We start from the raw sequence: 23,507 nt of genomic DNA on the forward strand, positions 1-23,507 counted from the left end.
CTGTTGACTAGAGTTAGAGCAGAGTATAGGAGTTGTGCAGAGGTGAGAAGGAGAGACCAGAGCTGAGTTAGCAGAAGCAGCTGGAATCTGCAGGGCTTGAGACTGGGGAGGAGAGAGTTGTGCAGAGAGGGCCTAAAGTATCCATATGGGGGTATCTCATGAAGGTGGGGCGGTACATGTGCAGCATAAGACCATATGAGACTTACCAAATAGTAGATGCTACCCATTTGAAAATTCAACAGATTACTAGAAATCAAGCAGTGCTGAAGGAGAAACACTCAGTGCTAGGGTACATTGGAATTTAAGCCCTGCAGGGACAGGCAACACCTTTGTAACATGTAAGACTTACTCTAAACCTGTCTAACAGCCTAGATCCAAGTCCTCATAAGCTTCACAGAGTTTGAAAGTGGTCTTCCAAACAAAGGGGCTTCAGACAAATCTTAGACTTTTTATAAATCTGCCCTCAAAGAGTGCAACTGTAAGCCAACCTACATTCAAAGAGATCAGTCAGTACTTTTTTATCTGCTTAAATAGAATTAGTATTCTTCAGAGGAAGACAACAGAATCCACGCTCTCTACAATGTCTTATTGACAATGACCAGCATTCAGTCAGAAATCACTAGACCAAACAAAAATGAGGGGTTGGGTAGGGATTGTAATAGAGTTAAAAGTAAAAGTAGTCAGTAGAAACTTGGGTAGCGCAGATGTGGGACTTAGCAGACAGAGACTTAATGAAACCATCGTAAAAATGTTCAAAGAATCAGAGGAAAATATAGTCTTACAGGTTGTGCAGGTAAGGAATGTCAGCAGAAAAATAAATGGACCTTGTAGAACTTGAAAAGTACAGTAATAGAAATAAAAAATTCAGAGGAGGTTACCAGTGGATTAGAGATGAGAGAAGGAAGAGCCAGTGCATTTGAAGACAGATCAATAGACTATCCAATCTGAAGAACAGAGAGAAAAAGATTGAGCAAAATAAATATAAGCTCAGAGATTCATATAATTGGAATCCTAGGAGAAGAGAATGAGATAGGAGCAGTAAAATTTGTAGAATTGATGGCTCAAACTTATCAAATGAGATGAAAAACACGGATCTGAGAATCTTAGCGTATCTCAGGGTTATAAAGAGCCACCCCTGGCCATGTCACAATTAGACTGCTGAAAATTAAAGAGAAATAAAAAAATTGAAAGCATCCAGAAGAAAAAATACATTACATACTGTGGAAAAATGGTAAGAATAACCACTGACCTGTCATCAGAGATTTTGGAATGGTATCTTTAAAGTGCTGAAAGAAAAAAATCTGTAAACCAAGAATTCTATATCAAGCAAAAATATCCTTCAAAAACTGAGGAGAATTCAAGGCATTTTCAGGTAAATGAAAGAAGCGAGATTAATCTCCAGCAGGCCTGGATGCTAAAGAATGTCCTTCATGCCAAAAGAAGTAATACCATTTGGATACCTAGAACTGTAGGATAAAGAATATTAGATGTGATAAGATCTATAAGATAAAGAATAAAGACTGTATTGTCTTTCTTTTTAAATTTACATAGAAGGCCTCTGGTTTTTAAAGAAAAAGTAATAACATTGTCGTGTGGGGTTTGTGACGTATGTAGAAGTAAAAGAGATGACAAAAGTCACACAAACCATGTAAGATGGGTACGTGCAGTTCTACTGCTCTAGGAGAACTGCATGGTGTGAACTATAAAGTGGGAGGTGGATAGTGCCAGGTGGGACATGAGAAGGGAGGAAGGGCATGACGGTCTGCCTGAGTTGAGAAAACATAGGTTAAAGTCAGGGCCACGATTCCAGAGAGGAGGCAGCTACACTGAAAAAGAATTCCAGGGGAAGAGGTAGTGTTTCCCCAGACCTGCATGTGCTAAGCCCCCAGACTCAAAGCCGAGGCTTCTCTCCTGGAGTCTGATGCCCAAGCTTCCAAATCCCCATGCATTCCAGAATGCTCTGAGTACTGTTTCTGACTGTAGAAGTTCCCCTTGGTCAAATTTATTCCTGAAATCCTGGTGTGTCTTCCTAGTCATCTGTTCTTTATTGATGATCTCAAAATAATTTTCCTGGACACAGTGGTGTGTTGGTCCTCCATTTAGAAAATTATGATGAAGAAACCTTCTTTCTACTTGTTTTATTTCCATTTTATTTTTATTTTTTATCAAAGTGATATATAAATATTTTGGGAAGACTTACCATGAAAAACAGCATTCCTTTATTGTAGCTCTCCCCACCTCCAAATCTGCTTTACTAGAGGCAGACACTTATCTTTTGACTGTTTCTTTTGTTGTTTCATATGTTGTTACATATTTCTTTTTATCATATTTGAACTACTGTCTCTTGATTATTTAGTTTTAGATATTATCTATTAATTTCCCATGGAAGATGAAGATTCAGGTCTCTTACCCCCATCTCACCCAACCCGTGTACTTCCTCTCTATCTTCCCACTGTAATTAATACATAATCTTTTATTAAATCCTGTTCATTTTTTTATGAGATTATACCAATCATTCATAGCTGTGCCATGCAGTTTATTTTAGTTACATTTCTTTTCTTGAACAACTTTTTGTTCTCCCTGGAGTAAGTGACCACTTTGCCTTGCCTAATTTTCTGTGTAGCTCACTAATTTATCCCCACACTCTCCACGACACATTAAGTAATTTAGCAATTTCTTTCCCCCTCAGACACATTAAATAACTTAGTGATTCCCTTTTATCATTTGGAGATATCTATACTGAGTCTTGCGTTCTCCCATTCTAATCTAGACTGTTCTGTAAACCTACTGCCCAGCTATCATCCCAGCTCTGCCTTTCCTCATCATCGTGGAATTTACTGTGTTGCTCTCTGGATCCTCTGTTCCCTGGATCCCATGTCTGTCTTGCTCCTCATTTGGTGGTAGCTGCCTGAAAAAGTTCCATTGGAAGTAAATACTTCATCATCTTGCATGTCTGAAAAATGTCTTCATTTCTATCCTCATACTTGATTGGTAATTTGGACGTAGTATTATAGATTTTGAATTATTTTTCTTTTGCAATTTAGAAGGCATTGCATTGTCTTAATTTACTATCGAGACATCTGATGCCATTCTAATTCTCAATCCTTCTGTTATAATCTTTCCCTCCTTCTCTGGAAGGCTTTAGGATGTTTCGTTATTCCTAGTGTTCTGAAATGTTATGATAATATGACTTTGTATGTGTCCTTATTTATTACCTGCGCAGTTGCCTCAATTTTAACCTTTCCCAAATTTCGTGACTTTCCAAAGCAAGTTTCAGCTTGCTTTTTGGTTCTCAAGTCTAAATTAAAATTATACCATCTTAATCACTATACCTCTATAAGAAGTCAATTTCTATGAGGGACTGTCCTGCTATAATTCTTTTTATTCCTCTCAAGTTGTCCTGGCTATTCTTGGCCATTTGTTTTTCCCTATGGTTGTTAGAATTACATTATTGGTTTATATATGTACACATATACACACATACAAACATCCCTTCACAAACACAAGCTTGTAGACCTGCATTGAATTTAAAGATTAATTTTGGAGAAATTTATGTCTACAACATGGAAACTTCCCATCCATGAATATAGTGTCTCTTTCTATTGTTTTAGGTTTTCTTTTAATGAAATTTTCTGTTAATGAAATTTTATAATATTGTTCGTTATGTATCCATTACCTTTATTTATAAGTTAGACTTGTTCCTAGGCACCTTGTGGACTTTTTTTTGGCTGTTATAAATTTTTAGGGGCCAGCCCAGTGGCCAAGTGGTTCATGAACTCTGCTTCAGTGGCCTAGGGTTTCGCTGGTTCAGATCCTGGGCGTGGACATGGCACCCCTCATCAGGCCACGTTGAGGCGGTGTCCCACATGCCACAACTAGAAGGACCCACAACAAGGATATACAACTATGTACTGGGGGGATTTGGGGAGAAAAAGCAGAGAAAAGAAAAAACGATTGGCAGCAGTTGTTAGCTCAGGTGCCAATCTTTAGATAAATAAATAAATAAATAACTTTTTTAAAATTTGTGTTTTAATAGCTTGTTGCTGTTCTTTAGGACCACCATTGATTTTTCCATGTTCTTGAAAAAAGCAAGCTCGCCAAATTTTTTTATTAGTTCAAAATAATTTGTAGATTCTTCTAGATTTTCTCTATAGACTATTATATAATTCACAAATAGTGACCAGCTTTCGGTTTTGTCTTTTCCAATCCTTATGTATGCTACCTTTTTTCTCTTATCATGCAATATTAGATACTTTGTCTTGTTCCTGACTTTAATGGTATTTTTTCTGTAGTTTCAAATTTAGTGTGATGTTTGCTGTAAACTTTGGGTATATATTTTTTATCAGATTAAGGAAATTTCTGTTTCTGACTACCAAGAATTTGTTATGGTTGTCATTGTTATCACATGATTTTTCTGCTTCTGTTGAGATGATATTAGGGTGTTTTTCCTTTAATCTGTTAATCTGATGGATGACATAGATTGTCCAATGTTAAATCATCCATTCCTTGGATAAACATAACTGTATCATGAAGTTGTATTGATATATTTGGACAAATTGCTAGGTTGACTGCTAATTTCAATATTGGATTGTTACCTGAGATTCATACCTGAGAGTGATCATATCTGAAACTGCAGTGTAATTTCCCTTCTCAAATTGTTCTTGTCTGATTTTTGAATTTAAGTTATTTTAGCCGCATAAAATGAACAGGGGAGCCATATCCTCTCCCCTTACCCTTTTTGGCTTTAGATCAGTTTGTATAATGCAGGGGTTATCTGTTTCTTATATAATTGGTAGAACTCACTTTTAAATCACCTTTGTCGTGGTGAGGTTTTGTTTTCCTGTTTGTTTTCCAGGTAGATTTTATACTATTGATTCAAATTTTTTAATGGTTATAGGTCTCTTTGGTTTTCTGTTTCTTCCTGAGTCAGTTTTGGTAAGTTGTATTTTTTTTCTATGAAAATTGTCTATTTTCTCTGAGTTTTCAATTTTATTGTTCAGATTGCACTCTTCTTATTTTTAAAATTTCTATTACATTGTAGTTTTATTCTTTTTTCATTCCTAATTTTGTTTGTGTTTTTCTTTTCCTTCATAAGTTTGATATAGAGCATTGTACTATTTTTCAGTTCTAAATATTTTCCAACTTTAGTTAAAACTGTTCTGTGGACCATTCATTATTTAGTATCCATATTGTATCCACTTTTTTTTTAATTTTTATTTTTTTCGGATGTACATCACATTTCAAATTCTGGATACATTACATCATGTTCACCACCCAAACACTAATTATAGTGCATCCCCTCACATGTGACCCTAATCTCCCCTTTTGCCCTCCCCCCTCCCCCTTCCCCAATGGTAACCACCAGTCCAATCTCCAATGCTACGTGTTTTTTTTTTTTGTCGTTTTTATCTTCTACTTATGAGTGAGATCATATGGTATTTGACTTTCTCTCTCTGACTTATTTCACTCAGCATAATACCCTCAAGGTCCATCCATGTTGTCACAAATGGCTGGATTTTGTCATTTCTTATGGCTGAGTAGTAGTCCATCGTGTATAAATACCACATCTTCTTTATCCATTTGTCCCTTGATGGGCACCTAGGTGCTTCCAAGTCTTGGCTATTGTGTATAATGCCGCAATGAACATAGGGGGGTTCAACGCAATCCCTATCAAAGTTCCAACAACATTTTTTACAGAAATAGAACAAAGAATCCTAAAATTTATATGGAACAACAAAAGACCCTGAATAGCCAAAGGATTCCTGAGAAAAAAGAACAAAGCTGGAGGTATCACACTCCCTGATTTCAAATTATACTACAAAGCCATAGTAACCAAAACAGCATGGTACTGGCACAAAAACAGACACACATATCAATGGAACAAAATTGAGAGCCCAGAAGTAAACCCACACGTTTATGGACAGCTAATATTCGACAAGGGAGCCAAGAGCATACGATGGAGAAAGAAGAGTCTCTTCAATAAATGGTGTTGGGAAAACTGGACAGCCACATGCAAAAGAATGAAAGTAGACCATTCCCTTACACCATGCACAAAAATCAACTCAAAATGGATTAAAGACTTGAATGTAAGACCCCAAACCATGAGACTTCTAAAAGAAAACATAGGCAGTACACTCTATGACATTGGTCTTAGCAGCGTATTTTCAAGTCCCATATCTGAGCGGGCAAGGGAAACAAAAGAAAAAATGAACAAATGGGACTACATCAAAGTGAAAAGCTTCTGCACAGCAAAGGAAACCATCGACAAAACGAAAAGACATCCTAACAATTGGGAGAAGATATTTGCAAACCACATATCAGATAAGGGGTTAATATCCAAAATATACAAAGAACTCATACAGCTCAACAACAAAAAAACCAACAATCCAATTAGAAAATGGGCAAAAGATCTGAACAGAGATTTCTCCAAAGAAGAAATACAGATGGCCAACAGGCATATGAAAAGATGCTCAACATCATTAGCTATCAGGGAAATGCAAATCAAAACTACAATGAGGTATCACCTCACTCCGGTCAGAATGGCTATAATTAACAAGACAGGAAACAACAAATGTTGGAGAGGGTGTGGAGAGAAGGGAACCCTTGTTCACTGTTGGTGGCAGTGCAAACTGGTGTAGCCACTATGGAAAGCAGTTTGGAGTATCCTCAGAAAATTAAGGATAGATCTACCATATGATCCAGCTATTCCACTGCTGGGTATTTATCCAAAGAACTTGAAAACACAAAGGCATAAAGATACTCGCACCCCTATGTTCATTGCGGCATTATGTATCCACTTTTAATATCCATATTGTTATACTCTTTATTTGGTTATTTCTGTTTTCTTTTACTGGAGAATGGGTCCATTTGATACCAGTTTTTTCTGGCATTTGTTGAGATTTGCTTTTTGATTTTGTAATGGGCCGGTTTTTATAAGTGTTACGTGTTTGTTTGGAAAGAATACATTTTTCTAACTTTTGGGTGTAAGTTTCTATATATGTGCATAAGATTAAAGTTGTTAACTTTGTTGTTCAGTTTTTTTGTATTCTTACTAAGGTTTATTTCTTTGTGATTTATTATCTGTTATTTAAAAATCCTTATTATAGTGTCGAATTTATTAATTTTTTTCTTATAATCATCAGTATTTTCACAACTCTTTTGTAGCTATGTTCTTAGGCACATCCTATTCATAATTGCCATTTCAGGGTGTTTTCTTTTACAATTATGTTAAGGAATTTTTTAAAAATCTTAATGATTATGGCTTTAGAATCTATTTTGACTGGCATTAATATAGCTTCCTTATCTTTTGTTTAACATCTGCCTGGTTTAGCTTTTCCATCACTTTTTTTTTTTTTTAAAGATTTTTAAAATTTTTCCTTCTTCTCCCCAAAGCCCCCCCGGTACATAGTTGTGTACTTTTACTTGTGGGTCCCTCCAGTTGTGGCCTGTCAGGCCTCAGCATGGCCTGATAAATGGTGCCATGTCTGCACCCGGGATCCAAACCAGTGAAACCCTGGGCCGCCGAAGCGGAGTGCATGAACTTAACCACTCGGCCGTGGGGCTGGCCCCCTTCCATCACTTTACTTTTAACCTTTCCACGTCTTTATGTTTAGGTGCATCCTTTTAAAACAGATTATTGCTGATTTAAAAAAAATTGTTCATTTTGGTTTTATTTGTGATCCAGTGTGATGTTGCTGTCTTTTAATAGGTGAATTTAATTCATTTATGAATTTTATGATTATCAGTGTATTTGTATTTATTTCTAGTATCTTGTGCTATTTATTATAGGTTTTGCTTGTTTGTTTACATGCATACTTGGTATTTTTTCCTTCTTTCCTGCATTCTGTTGACTTGGTGAAATTTAATTTTACTTCTCTTTTTCTTCTTTGGAAATTCTATAGTCTATTTCAAATATTTTAATGTTTATCGTTAAATTTTTAACATTTATAGTTTACCTAAAGTCTAGAGTTAATCAGTTTCTCTATCATATTCCTAATCAAAACAAGAAACTTAGTTTATCTTATACTCTATACAAAAATTAACTCAAAATGGATCAAAACCTAAATGTAAGAGCTAAAACTATAAAACTCTTGGAAGAAAACATAGGGGGAAAGCTTTATGACACTGAAGTTGGCAGTGATTTCTTGGATATGACACCAAGCAATAGGTAACAAAAGAAAAAACAGATAAATTGGACTACTTCACCATTAAAAATTTCTTTGCATCAAAGGACACAATCATCACAGTGAAAAGGCAGCCTATGGAACGGGAGAAAATAGTTGCAAATGATATGTCTGATAAGAGGTTAATATCCAGAATATATAAAGAACTTTATCCAGAATGTACGAAGAATGTAAAACTCAGTAACAAACAACCGAATTCAAAATGAGCAAAGGACTTGAATAGACATTTCTCTTAAGAAGATTTACAAATGGCCAACAAGCACATGAAAAGATGCTCAGCTTCTCTATTCGTTAGAGAAATGCAAACCAAAACCATAATGAGATACTGCCTCATATCCATTAGAATGGCTACTATCAACCCCACCCCAAAACCAAAAAAACAGAAAATAACAGGTTTGGTGAAGATGTGGAAAAATTGAAATTCTTGTGCACTGTTAGTGGGAATATGAAAAGTTAGAGCCACTCTGGAAAACAGTATGGAAGTTCTTCAGAAAATTAAAAATAGAATTGCTTTATGATCCAGCAATTCCACTTTTGGGTATATACTCCACAGAATTGGAAGCAGGGACTCAAACAGATATTTTTACATCCATTCTCATGGTTGCATTATTCACAATAGCCAAGGGATTTAAAGCAAGCCAGGTGTCCATCCACAGATGAATAGATACAGAAAATGTGGTATATACATACAGTGAAATATTATTCAACCTTAAAAGGAAAGAAGTTCTGACACATGCTACAACCTGGATAAACCCTGAAAACATTATACTAAGTGATATGTTAGACACAAGAGGACAAATATTGTATGATTTCACTTATGTCAGGTACCTAGAGTAGTCAAATTCATAGAGAGGAAGTACAGTGGTGGTTGCCAGGACCTGGGAGGAGGGGGAATCGGGCAGTTATTGTTTAACTGGTGCAGAGTTTCAGTTTTGCCAGATGAAAAGAGTTCTAGAGATGCATAGTGGTGATAGTCGCCCAGCAAGGTAAAAGGTACTTAATGCTACTGAACCGTGCGCTTAGAAATGGTTATGATGGTAAATTTTGTGTTATGGGTATTTTCCCACAATTAAAAATAATAATTGAAAAGCAAAAAATAAAAATTATAAAAACAAGAAACTTAGAACACTTTAATTCTAATTGCTCCTTCAGTAACATGTTATTGTTTTCTAGTATTTTAGTTCCATCTTATTTTTCAACCTTCAAGTAGTTGTTCCTTCCTCCTCCTCCACCTGCTTTTCCTCCTGCTCCTCCTCCTCCTCCTCCTCCTCCTCTTTGTATTCTGCATTGTCCTCTTCTTCCTTCTCTTCATCATTATTCTACCCAATTAATGACCATTTAGATGCATGGTAAAGTTTACTAATATCTTGTTCACAATTACTTCTAGTATCACTTTGTTCCATCTCGGTTAAATTCTTGTCTTCTGAAGTGTGTCCTTTAGTACTTCTGTCTATCTGAAAGGGTCTACACGTGATAGTCCACTGAGTCTTTGTGTGAAAATGTCTTTATTTAACCCTCATTCCTGTATCATAATTGAGGTAGGTAGGGAATATAATATTAAGAATTATTTTGTCTTACCACTTTGAAGATATAATTCCAATTTCTCCTGATTGCTATGTTAGTATTAATAATTCAGCTGTCAGTCTGTCATTCCTTGGTAGGTGCTCTCTCTTTATTCTTAAGTGTTTTTAAGATCCCTTTGCCTTTGCTGCTCTGCAATTTAACTACGGTGTGTATAGAAGTGCATCTGATTTTATTTATCTTTTTGTATCTTTTACCTATCCACTGTGTTCTTTATTTCAGTGACTAGTTTTTTTAATTTCTAGGACTTCTATTTGATTTTTTTCATCTCTCTTTTCCTTTTCTTATGCTTTTGATTTTTAAGAAAAGTCTTTAATACTTTTAAACATACTTATTTCATAAAGTGGAACTGATGCTTGTTAGGGATCTTGCTGTATAGTTTGTTCATATTTGTGCCTTTTGTTCAAATGGGATGTTTCCCTATTTAGTTTATATTATGGGATTGTGAGCTCATCTTCAGTGGGTTTTTTTGTGTGAGAATTACATGTGGCTAAGTTTGAGAATGTGTCCCCCAGAGTAGTTTTGAATTTTTTATGCCCAGCTTTCTAGGGCACCTAACCTGGTGTTGATATTTTTGCCATTTTCTTGGCTTGACAACTTCTGGACTGCAGAAGCACTGTGAATTAGAATCCCAGACAGTAGGACAATGTGACCTAAAGTTAGGAATTTCTAGAGGAGGAATTTTTCTTCACGTATCAGCCATAATCAAGATTAAAAAAATGTCTTACTTTTCTCTGCTGAGTGGCAGATTTTTATAATTCACCTTTTCACTGACAGTGTACCCTTTATGGTAAAGGTTGTATGGGGCAGCCTCTCGCTTCAAATGTCTTGTAAGCTCAAGGTCTTTCCTTTTGTCCCTTTTACATTAAAATGCAATTTGACAACCCCACTCCTGCTGCACTGCTTACCAGCCTGGTTCTCAACCATTTCTTCATTACTGGCCCCTAAGAATTTCTCTTTTTTAATAAAATGCTTTATAAAAGTGGTTATATTTTATTAAGTATTTTTAAGAGTTTATAATGGAAGAGTTTTCAAGTTATTTAATCTCAGTATTGCCAAAGAGGAAGTCTATTTTAGTGATTTTTAAGATGGTAATTTAGTCTAGAAAATTGAGAATATTAACTGTTATTCTACCTTGAGAATGTTCATTTTCTGATACTTTCTTTTAAAACATATAAAGAACCAATTTTCTTTTATTTCAAAGTTCTTTACTGGATATGTGCCAAGGATATTTTTTTTAGCTGTTATTCTTTAATTTATATCTACCTTGCCATAATTGTATGCCCAATTATTTTTCTCTATTGGGACTTTATTTTTTGAAGGATGTATTTTCCCCCTTTTATAATTTTTTGGATTAATAAGTAGTTTGTGGGACATTGTTAACATTTATTTCCTTAGGTTTCCGTTAAAGTGTTTTAAAATAATCTCTAGTCTGCTTATAAGTATTAGCCAAGTTTTTTCAGTTTTTCCCCCCAATTGTAAAATTTCCACAGTTCCGTTTTTTTCTATGTACATGTTGGACAGATAATATCAATAATAAGACTGTTCTAAACTAAATATGCAATTTGTTGTTAATGACTGCGGTGTTCAAATCATATTGGTACCCTGAGTGTAGTCATTTAAGTAATGGCTATAATAAAAGTTCTATCGTGTTGTGAAACCTAGAGAACTGTTAGGGTGGAGATTATAAAAGATTTAACTTATATGTACAAGGAGGTTAAATTCCGATAAGGCAAAGTCAGAGCTGTTATGAAGTAATGTCTATCGTGTATCTAAGTAAATGTAAATATTTTTAATTTAAAATTATTGTTTCTAATATATTATAGTAGATTACTAAAAATATGAACTTCCTCAGGTGCAGTCCTCAGTGGCTGTTGGAACTCCGGATTATATCTCTCCTGAAATCCTTCAAGCCATGGAAGATGGAAAAGGCAGATATGGACCTGAGTGTGACTGGTGGTCTTTGGGAGTCTGTATGTATGAAATGCTTTATGGAGAAACGCCGTTTTATGCAGAATCTCTGGTGGAGACATATGGAAAAATCATGAATCATAAAGTTAGTATATTTTACTATTTTTCAAATTAATGTGGTAAATAATACATATAATGCATTTAAAGTAATGTGATATTTAAAAAAGTATTTTTCTGAAAACAATAAACAATCTAATTTTTATGCTAATAGAGGACGTGACAAACATGAATAATAAATCCATAAATTATACATAAAATTGTTAGTTCTAACCTTCTGCTGTATTTTATTAGAGATGCTAGTAAGTAGGATATTAAATGGTCTCTCCAGTAGAATAATAGACAAAGATTACAAGCAGACAATTTATATCATTGCTACAATAGTAAAATCATGACTAGAATGTATTTAAAAAATTCTTAACATTAGTAGTAATAAATGAAATGCAAATTAAAATAAAAATGAGAAACGTTTTCTGTCCTGTCAAATTGGCAAAGATGAAAAGGAAAATAGTACTTTTACTGTAAATAATCCAGTGAGATGGACATTGTTAGACATTGTTGGTAGGAATATAAATTGATGTAACCTCTTCTGTCAAGAAGTGTATAAATATGCATCCAGAGCCTTAAAAAAAGGGTTAGCACTTTTGATTGAGCAACTTCAGTTCTAGGAATCTACCCTAAGGAAATATTCAGTGGAACAAAGATGTATGTACATGGACACCGATTCCAGCATTATTTATGATCACTAAACATTGGAAACAATCTGGATGCACAACAGAAATCACTTAATAAAACTTTAATCCATTTAGTACCAAGTGAAATAGAAATAGATTGTTCATAATAATAAGAAGAAGGTTTAATTAATTGGCTCAAAAGATTGTGAGCAGTTGCAAGGACCTGGAATATGAGTAGGAATATCCCATAAAGGGAGGGACAGTCTATTCTTTTTAACTTGTTCTGGAGATACAGTTATGATTAGTTGCTTCACATGTATATAAATCAGTTTTATAGATTTGATGCTCTTCTGCCTGGCTCCAAAGATAATCTGCTAAATAGTTATGAAGAGTTGAAAGACAGGAAGTTAGCTACAAAGTTGTAAATAGCATGGAAAGCATTTCAGAGAGAAATCGTTATACTAGAGCAAGGTTGTTAAGAGCATGGATTCTGGAGTCAGACAGCATCGATTCAAATCCCAGATTGCTTGAACTCTCTGTGCCTTTGTTTTCTGGTCTATAAAGTTAGGGTAAAGTAGTACCTACCTTAGACAATTGCTATGAGGATTAAACAAGTTCTGTGAGTAAAGCACTTCCAATGGTGTCAAGTACATATTACATTTTTTGAAAATGTTTGTTATTATTGCTTAATCATTAATGAGACTTATATGACCATCATCAATCTCTCTACGCTCTATTGAAATTTTGAGTCAAATTCTACTGCTTTTAATGAATTCTCTTCATTCTAAGGTATTTTAGCATTTAATTTGTTCTTCTTTCCTCAGTGCATGTAAGAACTAAGTCACTTATGAAATTAAAAGTTCTTTTAGGCAAATGAACTTTTCTCATCCATCCCTGTGTCTTTTTTACTATCAGTACTTTGTACCAGTGTACACTTGTTATTTTTAAAAGAAAATGTATTTTTAAAAAAGTAAATGTTAATCAACCTACTTAGTAAGTTAATTACTGATTTCTATTTTGTTTCTCTTATTCTCTGTTTAGGAAAGGTTTCAGTTTCCAGCTCAAGTGACTGATGTGTCTGAAAATGCTAAGGATCTTATTCGAAGGCTCATCTGTAGCAGAGAGCATCGACTTGGTCAGAATGGAATAGAAGACTTTAAGAAACACCCATTTTTCAATGGAATTGACTGGGATAATATTCGAAACTGTGAAGCACCGTATATTCCAGAAGTTAGCAGTCCAACAGATACATCAAATTTTGATGTGGATGATGACTGTTTAAAGAATTCTGTAAGTATGACATTGTGAAGAAGTTCTGTCCCTCTGTTTCTTTTTAATGTGGTTATAAAGCAGTTTTATGGACCACCTTATCAATTATCAGTTAACTGTTATCATGGTTCTAGTATTTATTTTCTCATAAATCAGGAAATTAAGAGAGTTAACTGAGATGAACATAGTTATTCGTGACTAGGAGCACAAAAAATTCAAAGATTTACTTCTTAGATTAGTTATGCCATTAGGTTTCCTAAGAAGAGGACAAATTAGATGCTTGAAAAAGTGGACTTCCTGATGGCAGAGAAGAGGTTGGCAAATCTCTCCTTTAAAAAGTCATGAAATTGGACAAAATTGTCAAAAATAACCATTTCAGGGCTTGACACATCAACCCAAAGTAAGTAAATTGAGAATCGTTTATTTCTGGAAAACTCTGAACTTGGTTAAAAACAGCCCCCTCCCCATGTCCTTTAGCTTGATTGGGACGGGAGAACTGCTGGTATGGAGCTGCTTAGCAAAACCAGCAGTTTTACTGCCGAGGGGGCTGACTTGATCTGAGAGCTGAAGACCTGTGCCCGATGGTGCTGCCCCTACAAACAGCAGCCTTGGTAGGAGATGAATGGGAAAGGGAAATCAACCCTACCAGCCTGCAGTCATAGCCCTGTTTCAGGCAAGTGGCCCACAGCAGATTAGCCAAATGCTCCATCAACCATTTTTAGCTTGTGGGCCATATTGAAACAGGGCAGCACAGTTTGTCAGCTTGTGCTCTCAACCAGTAGGTTATAGTAAATTAAAATCTAGGAAAATAAGAACATAAAATTTTTATGTTTTTTTATCTTTTTGGTCTTTTTAATTTGAACTTTTAGTTTTATTCAATTTCTTATGGTTTTAATTCTGTACTAAGAATTTTTATGTTAATTTTATATCACTTTTTACTGTTCAGTAAGTACCATATCCAAAGCAGATAAGAATTTCTCTTGTGCTTTCCTCTCTGGACCTCACAAGAAAGAATTAAATGTACTTTCCTCATCAGTTTTTTATTACAAGAATTGTATTTGCTATTAACAGAAATTGTGAGTCATTCCAAATTAAATATACGGTACAGTTGGTTTTGATTATTTGCGATAGTTGTGTTCAATAAAGTTGCTGAGAATACTGTATTAGTGAATATTGAACCATTGCTCCTAGGAGAAATACAGGGTTAGTTTCCTGTGAGCCTCTGGTCACAACATTTCCATTGACCAATCAAAACATAACCTTGTTTTATGTGTGTTTCTATTTAAAGACACCTTATTTAATATACATCGTTGAGTAATTAACATTGAACTCACGGGCCACAGCACTGTAACTCATGCCTGAGCGAAGCTTGGCTAACACATGTATTTCTTTTGTAAGGCACATCATAGCCTTCTTGCTTAGAAACAATAAATGGCACATCAGCTCTACGCTCAGAGGCCATTTAAGCAGTGAAATCACTTGTAAAAAGCACAAAAATGTGAAAACATGGTACACATAGACTTTGAAAAGAACACTTGTTTACAGAGTGAGAGCTAAGCCAGGAAGGCAGAGCATCTCCTTGTTCCACCCCAACTGGGGACATGTAAGTGAGCAACTCAAAATTTTCTTTGCCCTACACATACCTACAAATGACTGCAAAAGTACTGTGAGTACTGATTTGGAGTACGAATAAATTTTAGTGACTAGGCAAATTTGCATATGTGGAATACATGAATAATGACTGTACTTTGAGTATCAGTCAGACTTTCGATCTTTATTTTCATTTTATTAGAATTTTACAATAGCAATGTTCATGGTCTAAATTTTATATTATTAAACATCTGTACCAAACTTATCAGTATTTCTAAATTGAACAGTCACATATTTCCTTTTGACAGTTAATATTTATAGCCCAACCTCCAAGTCTTAGTTATTTATTTCTTACCAGCTGTTTTTTCCTCCTTTAGGAAACAATGCCCCCACCAACACATACTGCATTTTCTGGCCACCATCTGCCATTTGTTGGTTTTACGTATACTAGTAGCTGGTAAGTTTGAAAAGTTAACGTAATTTGGACAATTTAAAGCAAATTAAAATGAATTGAGGTTTTAAAAAATGTATAAGAGAGACATAAATCAAAAATTTTAAAAAATAGGATGAATCTACTACTGGGAAAAGTTACACATTGCAATGGAATGTATAAGAATCTTAACTCATTTTGGAGGAGAAAAAATAGGACAAATAGAGAGCTCAGAATCTATCTGTTAACATTGGGGCAAGAATTAGATGGGTCCCATGCTGTTGAATAAATGTTCTTTAGGTGTCAAGCATCAGAACTTTCAGCTCGTTAATCTTAAGCATCTTTTCACTGACCCTTATTCGACTCATCTTTTCTTTCCTCCTTACCCAGTTTAAATTCCACTGAGAATGATTATAATCATTCCTTGTGTACCCCTTCAGTTCTTTGTGTCTCACTCTAAGTTGACATTCATTATTACAATTCAATTTTCTGCTTGTACCTGTGCAATTCAGTGTGTCTAGAGAAGAATATCTGGCCATTCTTACTGGTCTCAACCTCAAGTGCCCCTGATTGCTGCCTGGCAAGTGTACTGTATTACCATAGTGTATCCACTCCTCTTCTCTCCTAGATAACTATTCTATACTTTATACTTTCCTCTGAAACCTCTGTCATCCTCACTCTCAGCTGATGATCTCGCTTCCTCTTTCACTGAGAGGTTGAAGCAAACAGCAGATAACTTCCTCAAGTTCTCCTCACCAATTACCACCTGCCTACCTCTGGATCATGTACTCTTGTTTTTATGGATGAATTGTACGAGCTTCGAGCTAAGGCCCGCTCCTTCTGTCCCCTCTTGCCTACTAGTGCATTGCTTGCTGTTACATCATAAGTTTTTCTCTTTCTGTGTCACTTGCATAATCAGGTCATTCCCATCAGCTCACAAACATGTAGTTTTTCCTCCCTTCTTTTTTTTTAAAGATTGTGTTTTTCCTTTTTCTCCCAAAGCCTGCTGGTACATAGTTGTGTATTTTTAGTTGTGGGTCTTTCTAATTGTGGCATGTGGGACACCGCCTCAGCATGGCTTGATGAGCGGTGCCCTGTCTGTGCCCAGGATTCCAACTGGTCAAACCCTGGGCCACTGAAGTGGAGCGCTTGAACTTAACCACTTGGCCACGGGGCCGGCCCCTTCCTCCCGTCTTCAAAGCAAAATGTAAAATCTTTCTTAATGCCATTTTCTTTACCTGCTACCAACCATTTCTCTGCTCCACATTATAGCAAAATTACATCAAACTGTATTTTGTCCATTTTTCTTGTACTCTTCTCTCAGTGCCACTCCAGGCAGGTTTGTGCTCCCATCGCTTTGTGCAGACTGCTTTTATCGATGTCACCACTGAGCTCCATGTTGCTGAATTTAATGATCATCTCTCAGCCCTAGTCTTACTTATTTGCCTAGTCTCATCTTAGTTGTCATGGCCCCTTCCCATTAAAACACTTTCTTCTCTTGGCTTGCGGGGCACTTGCCTGATTTCTTCTTACCTTTCTGGCCACTCCTTCTCAGTCTCCACATCAGATACCTCCTAATCTCCCAGTGTCCCATGGCTTAGACTTTGCATGTTTTCCATCTATATTCTATGGTGCTCTCCCAGATTTTTGCTGATGACTCCTGAATGTGTATCTCCAGGTGAGACCTCTTCCCTCCCTTCTTAAAATCTCTCTTAACCACCTGCTTCAGATGTTCATAAGGTCATTTCTTATATTTCTCTGAATCTATTTTAGTGATCCTGCTAAAAGATGAGTCAGAACATGTTACTCCCCTGTTCAGGACCAATGGCCGCTGCTCCCAGCCCTCAGCCCCTGCGGCTTCCTATCTTAACTCCAAACCAAAGTTCTTATAACTTTATCAAGTTCTATGTACATTCATCTTTCTGATTCTATTTCCTACCACTCTTGCCCTTACTCACTCCACTCCAGCCACACAGGTCTGCTTTCTGGCCCATGAACATGCCAGACATACTCCTGTCTTAGGGCTTTTGCACTTCTGTTCCATCTGCCTGGCATGTTCTTCCATCCCCTTGCTCTCTCTGGACTTTATTCAGTTACTTTCTGAGTGGTGACTTCCCTGACCACTTTGTCTAAGTTTTCTTTCTTTCTCCTCAAGACTTCACTTTCCCCTTTCCTGCTTTATGTTTCCTCCTTAGGATTTAAAACTGTCTAAAGTACTGAATATTTTACTTAGCTTGTTTATTTTTGTCCCTGTAACTGGAATGTAAGCTCTGCGTGGGCAGGTTTTGACTCTTTTGCTCACTGCTGAATGTCCAACACTTCAAATATTTTTAGTTAAATTGTGTTGAATTAAAGAAAGCATTTCTCTTTTGAATTCTGGGTTCTGGTAGAGAGGACCATGGTTAGTGCTCTTGACTTCTATTTCACTTTGGTGGTCACAGTGTTTTGAACTGCCAATAACCCTTCAGCAAACTTCATTTTATAATTTGTGATTATTAAAATAAATTCAAGATGATTTGAGCAATTTATGTTTTCATTTTTAAAAATGCTTCTAAAAGCTCATTGTTTGTGATTTTGCAAAAAATGTGTATTATAATCGTTCTAGATGGCAAACTGTAACTAGATACTCAAATTCATGTTTTAAGTGAACATTTCAAAAGGTTATCTTTTTTTCTTCAAACTTTTTATTTCAATGTAAATCCACTTTTTTTTTTCTTTTCTTCAGCGTTCTTTCTGATCGGAGCTGTTTGAGAGTTACTGCTGGTCCCACTTCACTGGATCTTGACGTTAACGTTCAAAGGACTCTAGATAACACCTTAGCAACTGAAGCTTATGAAAGAAGAATTAAGCGCCTTGAACAGGAAAAACTTGAACTTAGTAGAAAGCTTCAAGGTAAATATATTTTAAAGATGATATTTTCCCTTTTGAATTGGACTCAGTGTTATGAACTGTTTATTATAGGTGATTGTTTTACCTCAAAAAGGAATTTTTTTATTAAGTAGAAAAAATCAAGTTATAGAAATTTATGCAGAATATTGTATCATACCATTTCTGTAAACTCATGAAGTTAACAATAAACAGCAAAATAGTATTTGTTTCCCACACATGTATGAATAAATACCTTTGGGGAGAGGAAAATGGGACTACTGGGATAAAGGGAAAAAGTGTTATCCTAGTATAACACTTACATTCTGATGTGTGTCACTTGGCATAATGTGCTCAAGGTCCATCCATATTGCAAATAGGAGGGTTTCCTCCTTTCTTATGGCTGAATGATATTCCATTGTGTGTGTGTGTGTACCCCATCTTTTTTATCCATTCATCCACTGATGTGCATTTAAGTTGTTTCCATATCTTGGCTATTGTGAATAATACTGCAATAAACATGAGAGTGCATATCTCTTTGAAATCCTGTTTTCATTTCCTTTTGGTGTATACCCCGAAGTAGAATTGCTGAATCATATGTTAGATCTGTTTTAACTTTTTGAGGAACCTCCTTACTGTTTTCCATAGTGGTTTGACCAATTTACATTCCCACCAGCAGTGTAAGGATTCCCTTTTCACAACATCCTCACCAGCACTTGTTGTCTCTTGTCTTCCTGATGATAGACGTTAATGTGTGAGGTGATATCTCATTGTGGTTTTGATTTGCATTGATTTGCATTTCCCTGATGATTAGTGAGATTGAGTGTCTTTTCATGTGCCTGTTGGCTATTTTGATGTCTTCTTTGGAAAAATGCCTATTTAGTTTTTCTGCTCTTTTTTTTTTTTTTTGGTGAGGAAGATTGGCCCTGAGCTAACATCTATTGCCAATCTTCCTCTTTTTGCTTGAGGAAGATTGTTGCTGAGCTAACATCTGTGCCAATCCTCTTCTACTTTGTATATGGTATGCCTCCACAGCATGGCTTGATGAGTGGTGCTAGGTCTGTGCCCAGGATCTGAACCTGTGAACCCAGGGCCACCGAAGTGGAGCATTCAAACTTAACTGCTACGCCACTGGGCTGACCCCCCTGCCCATTTTTTAAATCAAGTTGTTTGTTTTTTGTCAAGTTCTATGAGTTCTTTATATGTTTTGGATATTAACCCCTGATATATCTGATATATGGTTTGCAAAAATTTTCTCCCATTCGGTAGGCTGTCTTTTCATTTTGTTGTTTCTTTTGCTATACAGAAGATTTTTAGTTTGATGTAGGCCCATTTGTTGATTTTTGCTTTTTTGTTGTTTGAGCTTTTGGCATCATATCCAAAATATCATTGCCAAGACCAGTGTCCAGGAGTTGCTTCTTGATGTTTTCTTCTAGGAGTTTTATGGTATCAGGTGTTATGTTTAAGTCTTGGATCCATTTTGAGTTAATTTTTGTGAAATAGGGGTGGAATTTCATTGTTCTGCATGTGTTTCTCCAGTTTTCCCAGCACCATTTGTTGAAGAGACCATCCTTTCTGCATTGGGTGTTCTTGGCTCCCTTGCTGAATATTAGTTGACCATATACCCTGGGATTTAATTCTGAGCCATTTGTTCTGTTTCCTTGGTCTATGTGTCTATTTTTGTGCTGGTCCCATACTGTTTTTATTACTATGGGTTGTAGTATAGTTTGAAATCAGGAAGCCTGATACCTCCAGCTTTGTTTTTTCCTCAGGATTGCTTTGGCTGTTCAGGGTCTTTTGTGGTTCAACACACATGTTGGGATTGTGTCTTCTATTTCTCTGAAGAATGCCTTTGGTATTTTGATAGATATTGTGTTGAATCTGTAGATGGCTTTGGGTAGTATAGATATTTTAACAATAGTAATTCTTCTGATCCGTGAACACAGGATGTCTTTCCATTTGTTTGTGTCTTCTTTGATTTCTTTCAGCAAAGTCTTATAGTTTTCATTGTACAGATCTTTCACTTCTTTGGTTAAATTTATTCCTGAGTATTTTATTGTTTTTGATGCTATTGTGAATGAGATAGTTTCCTTTATTTCTTTTTCAGATGCTTCATCATTAGTGTAAAGGAATGCAATTGACTTCTGTATGTTGATTTTGTATCTTTCAACTTTACTGAAATCATTGATTAGTTCCAACAGTTTTTTGGTTGACTCTTTGGGATTTTCAGTATATAAAATCATATCGGCAGCAATAGCAACAGTTTTATGTCTTTTTTTCTGATTTGGATTCCTTTTATTTCTTTGTCTTGGCTAATTGCTTTAGCTAGGACTTCCAATACTATGTTGAATAGTGAGAGTGGGCATCCTTGTCTTGTTTGTTATCATAGAGGAAAAGCTTTCAATTTTTCTTCCTTAAATACAATGTTAGCTGTGGGTTTGTCATATATGGCCTTTGTTATATTGAAGTGTGTTCCTTCTGTACCTAATCTGCTAAGTATTTTTATCCTGAAAGGATGTTGTGTTTTGTCACATGCTTTTTGTGTGTCTGTTGAGATGATCAGTTGATTTTTATGTTTCATTTTATTGGTGTGATGTATTACATTTATTGATTTGTGAACCTTGAACCATCTTTGCATCCCAGAGATAAATCCCACTTGGTCTTGGTGTATAATCCTTTTAATGTCTTCTTCAATTCAGTTTACTAATATTTTGTTGAGAATTTTTTGCATCTTTATTCATCAGGGATATTGGTCAATAGTTTTCTTTTCTTGTGATCTCCTTGTCTGGTTTTGGTATGAAGGTAATGCTGTCCTCGTAGAATGAGTTTGGAAGTGTTCCCTACTCTTAAACATTTTGGAAGAGTTTGAGGAGGATTGATGTTAATTCTTCTTTAAATGTTTGGTAGAGTTCTCCAGTGAAGCTCTCTGGTCCTACGGTTTTCTGTATTGGGAGGTTTTTGATTACTGAGTCAGTCTTTTTACTTATTATTGGTTTGTTCAGATTTTCTGTTTCTTCCTGATTCAATCTTGGTAGATTGTATGTTTCTAGAAATTTATCCATTTCTTCTAGGTTATGTAATTTCTTGGCATATAATTGTTCATAGTAGTCTCTTATAATCCTATGTAGTTGTGTAGTATTAGTTATAATCTTTCCTCTTTCATTTCTAATTTTATTTATTTGAACCTCCTTTCTTTTTTCCTTAAAACATTATCTTCTAGATAAATGTTTATGAATTTTGTTTATCTTTTCAAAGAACCTCTCTTAGTTTTGTTGATCCTTTTTATTTTTTTTCTGATCTCTATTTCATTTATTTCTGCTCTGATCTTTATTATTTCCTGCCTTCTGCTAATTTTGGGCTTAATTTGTTCTTTTTTTTCCTAGTTCTTTGAGGTGTAAAGTTAGGTTGTTTACTTGAGATCTTTCTAATTTCTTAATATCTGTGTTTATGGCTATAAATTTTCCTCTCAGAACTACTTTTACTGCATTCCACAAACTTAATATATTGTATTTTCATTTGCATTTGTTTTGAGATAATTTTTTATTTCTCTTGATTTCTTCTTTGACTCATTGATTGCTCAAAAGTATGTTGTTTAGTTTCCACATATTTGTAGGTCTTCTCACTTTCCTCTTGTTGTTGATTTCTAGTTTCATACTGTTGTGGTCAGAAAAGATAGTTCGTATGATTTCAATCTTTTTAAATTTGCTAAGATTTGTTTTTTGTCCTGTCATATGATCTGTCCTGGAGAATGTTCCATGTGCACTTAAGAAGAGTGTGTATTCTGCTGCTATTTGATGGAATGTTTTTTATATGTCTATTAAGTCCATTTATTCTAAAGTATGGTTCAATTCCAATGTTTCTTTGTTGATTTTTCTGTCTGGACGTTTTATCCTTTGCTGATAATGGGGTATTGAAGTCCCCTACTGTCATTGTATGGTGGTTTGTTTCTCCCTTAAGATCTTTTAGTATTTTGCTTAATATATTTTGCTTGTTCAGGTGTTGGGAGCATATATATTTACAATCGCTATATCTTCTTATAGTATTGACTCCTTTATCATTATATAATGACCTTCTTTGTCTCTTGTTACCATTTTTGGCTTGAAGTCTGTTTTGTCTAAGTATGGCTACACTCACTTTGTTTTGTTTTCTGCTTGCTTGGAATATCATCTTCCATCCCTTCACTTGGAGCCTATGTGTGTCTTTAGAGCTGAAATGAGTCTCCTGTAGGCAACAAATAGTTGGGTCTTGTTTTTTTATCTATCGAGCCACTTTGTGCCTTTTGATTGTTGAGCTCAATTCATTTACATTTAGGGTGATTATTGATATGTAAGGACTTACTACTGCCTTTTTATCTTTTGCCTTCTGGTTATTTTGTATCTCTATTTCTTTTTCCGTCTGTTTTTGTCTACCTTTGTAAGTTGGTGGTTTTCTATGGTGATTTGCTCATTCTCCCCTTTTTTAATGTTTCGTGTCTCTGCTCTAGATTTTTGCTTTGTGGTTACCATGAAGTTTACATAAAATATCTCATAGATAAAATAGTCCATTTTCTGGTGATAGCAACTTGTCTTCATTTGCCTATAGAGGTTCCATACTTTTATTCCTCCCCTTTTGGCCCTGAGCTAACATCTGTTGCCAAACTTCCTCTCTTAGCTTGAGGAAGATTGTCCCTGAGCTAACATCCATGCTAATCTTCTTCTGTTTTGTATGTGAGATGCCACCACAGAATGGCTTGATGAGTGGTGTGTAGGTCTGCGCCCAGGATCCGAACCCATGAACCCCGGGCTGCTGAAGCAAAGTGTGCAAACTTAACCACTACACCACTGGCCATCCCCTGCTTTTTATATTTTTGATGTCACAAATTATCTCTTTTTATGCTGTAGATTCATTACCAAATTGTAGAAGCTGTAGTTATTTTAATGCTCTCTTCCTTTAACATTTATGCTATAA

General features: G+C 35.5%; 1 protein-coding gene across 21 annotated transcripts in view; it reads left to right on the top strand.

Moving 5' to 3' along the window:
• Positions 1-23,507, top strand: part of CDC42BPA (CDC42 binding protein kinase alpha) — a 327,011-nt gene that overhangs the window by 159,979 nt on the left and 143,525 nt on the right. For 20 of the 21 annotated variants that reach the window (XR_011434078.1, XM_070255597.1, XM_005607958.4 and 17 more), the window contains 4 exons: positions 11,620-11,820; positions 13,448-13,696; positions 15,643-15,722; positions 18,421-18,587. Coding sequence is in view for 20 of the 21 variants with exons in the window: in XM_070255597.1 (XP_070111698.1) it covers positions 11,620-11,820; positions 13,448-13,696; positions 15,643-15,722; positions 18,421-18,587 (697 nt within the window). In the remaining variant the exon portion in view is untranslated. Of the gene's footprint in view, positions 1-9,667; positions 9,722-11,619; positions 11,821-13,447; positions 13,697-15,642; positions 15,723-18,420; positions 18,588-23,507 lie in introns of those variants that run through there. The other variant, XM_070255596.1, reaches the window with a different exon arrangement.

This window comes from Equus caballus, chromosome 30, assembly GCF_041296265.1.
Source record: "Equus caballus isolate H_3958 breed thoroughbred chromosome 30, TB-T2T, whole genome shotgun sequence".
Taxonomy (NCBI): Eukaryota; Metazoa; Chordata; class Mammalia; order Perissodactyla; family Equidae; genus Equus; species Equus caballus.